General features: G+C 40.1%; 1 protein-coding gene across 2 annotated transcripts; it reads right to left on the reverse strand.

The window, feature by feature from the left end:
• Positions 1-696: 696 nt before the first annotated feature.
• LOC104868943 (C-C motif chemokine 3-like) lies at positions 697-8,043 on the reverse strand. Of its 2 annotated transcripts, none has more exons than XM_010633947.1 (3): positions 3,293-3,485; positions 2,878-2,934; positions 697-1,059 (listed from the first exon to the last, which is right to left on the reverse strand). In XM_010633947.1, the coding sequence occupies exons 1-3, from the start codon at positions 3,335-3,337 to the stop codon at positions 859-861; spliced, it is 303 nt and encodes a 100-aa protein (XP_010632249.1). In that variant the 5' UTR covers positions 3,338-3,485; the 3' UTR covers positions 697-858. The 2 variants fall into 2 exon arrangements, with proteins under 2 accessions (XP_010632249.1, XP_010632308.1); XM_010634006.2 differs by lacking the exons at positions 697-1,059; positions 2,878-2,934; positions 3,293-3,485 and adding exons at positions 6,676-7,064; positions 7,437-7,551; positions 7,901-8,043.
• Positions 8,044-9,482: the final 1,439 nt, after the last annotated feature.

Consider the following 9,482-nt stretch of genomic DNA (forward strand, 5'->3'; position numbering starts at 1 on the left):
ATATATATATATATATATATATATTATGTTTAAATAATATATGTATATATATATATATAATAATCTTATTTAATCTGAATTCTACCAAATGGTATAAAATATTATAGTACCCTAAGGTATAATACTAAAATATTTTGTGTCACTATCTTGGAAACCGTGAGTAACAGCAAATACTCATGGACTGTTTAAATTTAAAATTATTTTTTTCTATAATTTAAAAACGCTATCGAATTATCTCATCTACTGCAGATGCTAGACTCATAAATAATAAAGACATTGTAGGATACAACATCGGAAATTATATATCACAGGATTCTGTTACAGGAAGAAATTAACACAGGCAGAGAATAAGAGATTCCTTCAAAGAGAACCCATCAAAGAGAACATTGCACTCAAGAGATATATTTGCAAGACAAAAGTGAAAAATACAAAAGAAATATTAAAAAACTGGTAACTTCAAGGCTCTGAGTTTGATCCGGGGTGGGGGGCATGCACAAGAACACACTGCAAAATAACATGGAATATCTAGAAAGTTCTTAAGATGTAAGGTCATAAGAGCTTATTTTGAAATTTACTACTGAATTTTCAATTCATTATTTTTAGAAAATACATTGACTTTTTAACAGCTAATTGAGATATAATTCACAATTTTATATTTAGGCAAAATCTCTCTGCATCTGGTAATGGGAACACTGCCAAGCCTCTCCTTGAGTGTCACAGTGCAGAAGCTGAACACTCACTAGAAAGCGGAAACACCAGCATGAAGTCGATTTGTCTCTTGCCATGAAGCCTTATGAGCCAGGTCAAGGGCAAACAGGCCCAGTAGTCTGGGAACTTCCGCATATCCACCTCATGAGCTCAGTAGTGATGACCAGACAAAAGGAGCCCGCCACTGTCATCCTCATGCCTGAGACTTAGCCTCAGCTCAAGTAGCTGGGAGCAGAGTGAAGAATATTGACATCCTGCTCCTTCCCCAAGAGAAAGCCCTGTGACTGGGAACTGGGGGAGCCTTGTATTCTTGGATGGAGTAGTTTGGAATGGAGTCTTCATCTTCCTGATCTGAAAGGGACAGTGAGAGGAAGCTTTTTTTTATTTTTTAATCACTCTTGCCTTTGTTACCAAACTCTCATAGGGCTTCTTGTATAGAAATTTCTTCATTTGCTCTTTGCCCTCACTACCATTTCCAAAGGCTATCACAAGTTTCACTGGAAACCAGATCTGCAGAGCCTTCCACACTGTCATACTAATAGTTAAAAGCTATCTGGTATTTAAAATAAGTATAAATATTACAGCATACTTATACCATTATCAACTGGAGATACAACAGTGAACAACACAGGTGAATGTCTTGCTGTTTTGGAAAACATACTCTAAGGGAAAAAGTTAAATAAGCAAAGAGTAAAGCCCAGGTAGTTGTATATACAAAATTAAAACATGGTGAAGGACATAAAGTGAGAGAGACAGCAAGTTCATCTTTAGAAAGGTGGCGACAGAGGAGTTTCTGATGATGGGATACTTGTGTACAAACCAAAGGAATGTGATAAGGCAAGTCAAGTGCTTATCTGTGGGAAGAATGTGCCAGGCTGGAGGGATACTAAGTGCAAAGACTCTAAGTCAGGAGTATTCTTGGCATGTTCAAAAAATTGCAAAGAAGCCAAAAAGGCTGAAATGTAGAGAGTTAGGGGGAAATATTAGGAGGATAGTCCAGAAATGCAGCAGGGAAAGAGTACCCTGGTACTTATAGGCTTTGCCAAGGATTTAGTGACACAGAAAAACCATTGAAAATTGAAACCAGAGAGCGGTATGATCTGAGCTATGTTTTTAGAAAGACAATTTTCTAGATACTTTTAGGAGAATAGACTGCAGTGAGTCAAGTATCAAAATAGAAGAGTTAAAGGACTATTTCAACAAATTAGATAACAGATAATGGTGGGTTGGCTATCAGTGAGAAGACAGTGAGAACAGGTTGCAAATAGGTACATTTTTAAAAGTTGGCCCATATGATGCAGTCATGCATTTGCTACAGCACAAGAAAAAGTATTTCAACTGATAAACTGAAAAAATAGAGTTGTCATTTAATAAGCTAGAAAAGTTAGAAAGAGGAGCACGAGAAGCAGATAGAAATAAAGTGTGGTGTTTGAGCCATTAAGATAGTGAGGATACCTTAAAGTCACATACAAAAAAAGAAAAATAGGTTCACAAGAAGCAAAAACAGAGATATAGAAGACAACTTAGAAATATAGCAGAGTAAAAGTAAAAATGTACAGGCATGGACTATAGTGAGTGAAGACATAATTAGAAAGAAGCAATGGAACAGAGGAATCTAGGATGACTTGGCTTTCTGGCTTGGTTCACTCTTTGGAAAACAAAGACATTTATAAAATCGGAATCACAAATGAGATGTGTTCTTTAGAACTTTATTATGATTGAATTTTATAAAAGTGCACTTTAACCGAATATTATTTTAGTGTATGAGAGATTAAGTATCAATGTTACACCCGTAGTAGTCTGACTCCTTTGAACAAAAATGGATAGCAAACATTCTCAGAGTCATCATTGAGAGGCTAAGCAGATTCTGTTAGACTACTGACGAATCTTCCAAATATTCTCTTTTGGTTATTCATTTTCTATATCAGGCAAGAATATTCACAGGTACTCTCAATTCAGTTGTCCTCTGGATTACTTAAAAGATTTCCCCAAATGAGTAGTACAGAGATTTTCTTTTTTTAAATAGTATTTGATCCAAATCTTTTGTACCTGCGATTGAAGTTAAAAACCTTAAGATCATCTGAGGAAATGTGGTCTGTTTTCTATTTATAATAACACAATACCATACACTGGATAGATAATAAATAAAATAAGTTTATTTGGGCTCACCATTCTGGTCCAAAGTCCCGGGACTGCATCTTGTGATGTCTTCTTGCTGGCAGAGTCCTAAGGCAACACAAGACTTCATCACAAGAGACAGTGAGTGTGCATGTGTATCTCCTCTAGTCTCTTTCCACCTTCTTCTAAAATCACCGGTATTCGATTATACAGCCTCAAGCTGATTAACTTATGCAGGTAATCTAATCACTTCCAAAGGCCCCACTTTTAAACACAATAGTCTTATTACACTTATGCCCTCTTAATACTTCACAATGGGGTTTAAGCTCCAACCTGAGTTTCAGAAAGAACAAATGATACTCAGATCAAAGCAGGGAAAACTGATTTCCAAAAACATTTTATAATTGGTTTAAATGTGACCCTAGGAAAAAAAGCATATTTTTAACTTTCTGTTTCAGAATATTACCTGTCGTGTTATGGACTGACTCCTAAAATTTTTCACGGACACCATTAGACATCACTTTCTTCTATGAAATATTTTACAGGAATCCAATGCTAATCTGTGTATTTGTGGGCCCTGATAGCTTGCTAAAAAAAAATGTTATTAGATCAAATTAGTTGGCAAAGTAATATATTTGGAGGTTCTTCTTACTTTGACTTTTAAGCTGAAACTAAATTGCCTTTTATAATCTTCAAATAAATGAGATATTTTATTAGTTATATTTTATTAGTTATCAAGCAATAGATGAACAAGGGAACTCTACTTGTGATTCCTAGTGGAGGAATAGTTATGTATGTCATGAATCATCCTTAGCTATCATTTGTGCTTAGTACTGTCATATTCTTCATTTATAAAAATTTTCTATGCTCAGATCTTATTTCTCCCTTGTAAGCTGTTTTGTTTCTCATTTTATTTCTCCCTTCACCCTCTTTTTTCTCCTATCTAGCATTTATTCTATTTCTGCTATACATAGGTACCTGAAAATACTGCACTAAGTTCCTAGAAAATAGATAAATAAAATATACCCTCTGCCATCAAAGATCTTGTAATGTACTAAACATCTACAAATAAAAGATAATCATTAATCAGTAGAGAAATGCCCAAGAGTATAATAGAAAGACAGCGAGGGAAATAATTTTCTCCATATGGGAAAATAAGATTCCGGGTGGAATTAAAATTTGAGCAGAATATTAAAACATAAGTAGAAGTTTACTTGTTAGAGAAGGGACGTTTTGTTATACAGGGGCCAATATACGTAGACCATAAAATAAATGTACTTAGGGAAACATCACTGGAGCATGAAGAGTGCTACAGGAAATGTCTGGGTGTAGCTTTGGGAATTTAAATGGAATTCGACCATAAAAGCCATGCATGTCATGACATGATGAAGTTTAGACCCCTGACAAAGAAGGAGCAGAGTCAATAGATGATATAACACTTCCCACGCAAACTCAGCTGAGAGGTTCCCTGAATGTGAAATGGCAGAGAAAATATCTCTACGAAGGGAAAAGGAAAATTACCATAATCATGTGAAATTCCACTCTTGGCCAACATCTTTCACTTCTCCCCTCAGCTCAAACCACAAGCCATTGCTAACGTGGTCAGATTCTCTGTCGTTCACTGGTCTGCTTTTGAGGTGAATATTATTTACATCTATCTCCGAGGTGAGGCTTGGAGGCTCCAGTGGCCAGAGTTAGCAAACAGAAATATAGAATGAAAGGCAGATATGGTGTGATACATGTCTGTAATGTACGCAGGAGGCTGAGACAGGAGGACCACAAGTTTGAAACTAGTCTGGGAAACTTAGCAAGACCCTGTCTCAAAATAAAATAAAAAATGCTTGGGATGTAGTTTACTGGTAAGGTGCTTTCATAGCATATTTAAGGCCATGAGCTCAATCCCCAGTACTGTCAAGTAAATAATAATAATTTTTTAAATGTTTTGTGTAATATTTGATACATACTTATCAATTGTTACTAATTTGAAACAAATTTAACTGGGCATCCTGTGTTGTATCTAGCAGCCTTCCTTGGAGAGAATATTTCTTATAAAGGTGTCTATTTCTTGTGTAAAATGGTACCTAAGGATTAGTTTAAGTGTAGAGCAGCACTTCCTCAACCTTGAACCCACAGTAGACTCACTCATGGAGTTTTGTAAACTGCAATACCAAGGCCTCATCTGCAAGGTTACAAATTTAATTGGATTTAGGTGAGACCTGACAATAGCAATTTAAAAACTCCCCAGGTAATGTTAATGCAAATCAAGTTCAAACCACTGTTGGTGTACAACTGAAGGCTTTTTTTTAAGACATCCTTTCAGAGACAGTGTCACTCCTGATTTTTGAAGGCTTCTGATATAGTTATTCTTTGTTAATTCCCCAAGATTTTTAATTTGGAGCAGAAAATCTGTCAGACACAGTCACATCTGTAATGGGGTTTGGAACCTGTCTTCCTCCAGTGTAGAGCTGGGAGTCCTTGTTTTCAATCCCTACCCAAGGTCCCTCAGTATTGACGTCTGTCACTACGTTGCCCTCTGCTGGTGAAGCAATGCTGCACTTATGGCGCCTCTGCAATTGGCTTCCTGCCTCTGATGCATCCCACCTACACCTTCACCAAGAACACAGGTCTTCACTGTGATGATCTAATTCATGTGTCAACTTGTAAATATCTTCCCTCACCAATACTGGTAGCCATCATCCAATCCATTGAGGGCCCAAGGAGAACAAAGAGGAGGAGGAAGGGTGAATTCATCCTCTTGATTTGATTGGGGCATTCGTCTTCTTCTGCCAGTGGACATTGGCATTGCTGGTCTGTGGGCCTTTGAACCTAGACAGGGACTTGGACCATCATCTCCCGTTTCCCTTTCTAAGGCCTTTGAGCTTAGATGGGGACTTACACTGTCAGCTACTCTGGTTCTCAAGCCTTTGGAGTCAGAATTTGGACTGAATTGTACCACTGACTTTTCTGGTTCTCCAGCTTGCTGCAATCCTCCATAAGTGTGTCAGCCAGTACCTAATATATACATCTCTCTATGTATCTGTATCTAGGTGTGCCAGTACATATCTATATATCTATATCAGAGACACAAAGAGAGAAAAGAGAGACAGACAGGCACCTGTTTTGTTTCTCTATAGAACCCTAATATACTTATTTATCAACAAGATAGGAGGGATCTGAGGAGATCAGACCGATTCTAGTCACAACTTCTATGTCCTGCTTAATCTCTTCCCTTCACATTTCTCTTTATACTAACATTGGTTTGGAGTGAGAAACTCTGCTTTTCTAGGCCAAGGTTCTCAGCTGACTTCCAAGTTGCAAGTCTTGGCTAGTTTACTGGCAGAGTTTGCTAGACTCTTGCTAACATGAACAAGCACTTAACACAGAGCCCAGTATGTGATAAAGCCCTCTACAAATGTTAGCCATCATTCCTAGGAAAGCTTTACGAAAAACAACTCATGTGCATAAAACTGCATCCTCTTGTTATTTATTTAAGTAGAAAATTGTGTTGACCACATCTATTGTGATCTGGTTGTAAAATGATGGGTGTCAGTTGCAATGTTCTGGGAAACCATCTCCAGGGAAACATGTGATATGACTATAGTAATACTCTGTCTCATTCTTGTGGTTCTCACCTCTTTTCATATTCCCCTATCCTTCTTCCGGTATTTCTGTCAACTGTAAACTCTTAGTTTAGAAAACAAAAATCAACAGACTTGATGCAAGATAAATGCTGGTTTGCCATTTATATAAATGGCCTTTCATATTTTAGAAGTGCTGGGCAAAATCATTCAACAAGCATCTGTTGGGTGATACAAGATACAATTTTTCTGGAGATACCTAGTCACACTCATATATACAATTTGAGAAGAGTTGAAAGAAAGGGGAAAGATGGTGATGAGGGTATCATGAGATTTCAGAGGAAACATTCACTGCATAACACAATTAAAAATGGAAATAAATTACAAAAATGAAATGAGATACATAAAACTAAAATGAATGTTAAGGAGGACCCCAGAGGGCAGTGGGAGTGAGGGTGGGACCCACAGAACAAATGGCCTCCAGAACTGCAGGGTCACCACCCTGACTCAGGTGTTTTGCTCCCAAATCGGCCCACAGATGTGAGGCCTCCTTGCTGCCTCCAGGCCACTCAGGAGTTCAGCTCCAGGTCGGTGATGAATTCCTGGACCCAGGTGTCTCTAGGGTTGGTACAGACCTCCCGACCTCTTTTGGTTTGGAAGCTGTGGAGGAAGGGAAAGGAGGCAACACTGAGGCCTCCAATCAGGGGATCCTGAGGCCTCTGCATCTTTCTCTGCTCAGACATCCCAGGGCCTATCCACATGTTCATAAATCGACCCCCTAATCTTGAAGATCACAGATCCCCCAAGTGTCTCCCTCAGAAAGCCAGCTTCCTGCTCTCCCTCCCTTCTCTTCCCACCACCCAGAAAGGTCTTTCTGGACTCCCTGCAGGCCCCAGGTCCAGCTAGAGAACACCTCAGGGTCTCCCCTGGACTCCTACCCCCCAGACCTAAGGGAACTGAGGACCCTGAAGGGTCTCCCCCCGAGCCCAGCCACCCTCTCTCCGCAGGTACGGCCAGGGGACCAGCCCTTACATGACAGCTGACTTGGGGCACTGGCTGCTCGTCTCATAATAGTCCACCACAAATTTACGCGGGATCTTCCGGGAGATAAAGAAGCAGCAGCAAGCAGTTGGGGTATCAGCACCCACTACAACAGACAAGACAGGAAAAGCTGAAGGGATTGTTCAGGGGGAAAATGGCTGGGAAGGCAACCAAGGCTACACCACAGGACAGGGAGCCAACTGGATCCAGATTCTTCTTATGAAATCCCAGGTGGGCCTCCATGTTTTCATCCATGAAACAAGACTCTCTCCCTCTCTAGCTCCCAGAACTGAGCAGAATTGCTGTGTCTTCCCCTTAGGAAGGAAAACTCTCTAGGACGTAATCTCAAAATCCTTCTGGAGCTCCCTGTATGGAGATCTCAGCTACAGACTTCACACTGTGGTCCAAGCCAGGCCAAGAGAGCGAGAGGATCCAAAAGCAAAAGACAGACTCACATGAAGCAGAGCAGGTCCAGGAGAAAATGGACTCAGTGAGGATCAGGACAGTGAGGGCAGCCACAGGGACCTTCATGTCACTGGGCAGCAGAGAATGAGTGAATTCAAGCAGCAGCCAATAAAGCTGAGACTTGAGGACGTGTAGCTGCTGCCTCCTCCTTCTGGGGTCTAAGATACCTCTTTATAGGCAGCCTCGGGACATCAGAAAATGAAAGTCTGAGGACAGTGGGGGTAGGAGGGGGCTTTAACCATGGTGTTGGTGTTGTGCTGTGCAAAAAATAAACTGGGAGAGCTCTGGGTCACTACCAGGGCTCCAGGCAATTTGCAAGAATGGGTCCACTGCTTACTTGATGGGTAAATGGTTTCCACGGTGCAAGGAGGTAAGATGCCGGTGTCACCCTGAGACTAAGTTAGCTGCTGCCTTCTCACCACAGCAAACCTGAAGCAAAGTATTCTCCCAGAGCTGAGCCCTTGCTAACTTCTCCAGCTAGTCCAACAGCATGGATGTGCCGGTGATAATGCCACGGGATCATAGAAACACAACCCAAGATAAGGCCACACCCTGGGTGGAGACAGCAATGAGGGAAGCTTCAGCTATAGGAGAGGCAAATAAGAGGCTGGCTTGGAAGTTGTTGGTTCATTCCTCAGATGTTCATAGGCCTCTGCAACAGACCAGTCCCTGGGTTAGCAGGGTTAACTGGGGGCTGATGTAATAAGACTTAGACCAGAAAAGCGCTCTGCCAAGGATCTGTCCTACAAATATGAAACAGAGATGAAGACAGTTGTATGCACAACAGTGTCTCTCACAGCTCATTTGTAACAATTAAAAGGTGGTTTATAGGGCCAGAGATATAGCTCAGTGGCTCTGCCTTCAACACACAAGGTCCTGAGTTTGATCCCTGGTTTAAAAAAAAAAAGGTAGTTTATAATTAAATATAGTATGGTATATTTACTGCTTGAAATAACAGCCCTTAAAAATTAGGAAAGTAAATAAAATTTAAAAGAAAGTCTACGTTCCTCAAAAACTCGAGAATACTTTCTTTTCCTTTTTGTTTTTTTGTGACAGGGCCTTGCTCTGCAGCCCAGGGTGATCTTGAATTTGTGATTCTCCTGTCTCAGCCTCCCAAGTGCTTCAATTACAAGCATGGACCATCATGCCCAACACTATATTTAAAGTCAAGGTGAGGGCCGAGGATTAAGCTCAGTGGTTTCACCACCTGCCTTGCAAGCACAAGGTCCTGAGTTTGATTCTTGGTACCAAATAAGTAAAGTCAAGGTGAACATTTCCTGGGTTTGTCCAGCAGCTCAATAACATCCTCCTTAAAGCATCTCCCCTATCCTCATTATTTTGTTAGATTTTCTTCTTTGAGCCTGTCACCTCAAGATCACAACAGGGCCGCCGCTTCTCAGGCACAACATTTTCATAAAGGCACAGGAGAAGATCTCAAATACAGAAAAGGCAATGTCGCTAAAGTTCTAATTCAAACTTTCACATTACTTATAAGGTGAGTTATAAATTATTGCCCAGAAGTAGTAAATGCTGATCTTTTAAATATGCAAAATGCAAAATCCAAAAAAAAAA

This window comes from Fukomys damarensis, unplaced genomic scaffold (genome assembly GCF_012274545.1).
Source record: "Fukomys damarensis isolate Sample0158 unplaced genomic scaffold, DMR_v1.0_HiC HiC_scaffold_14665, whole genome shotgun sequence".
In the NCBI taxonomy this organism is placed as follows: Eukaryota; Metazoa; Chordata; class Mammalia; order Rodentia; family Bathyergidae; genus Fukomys; species Fukomys damarensis.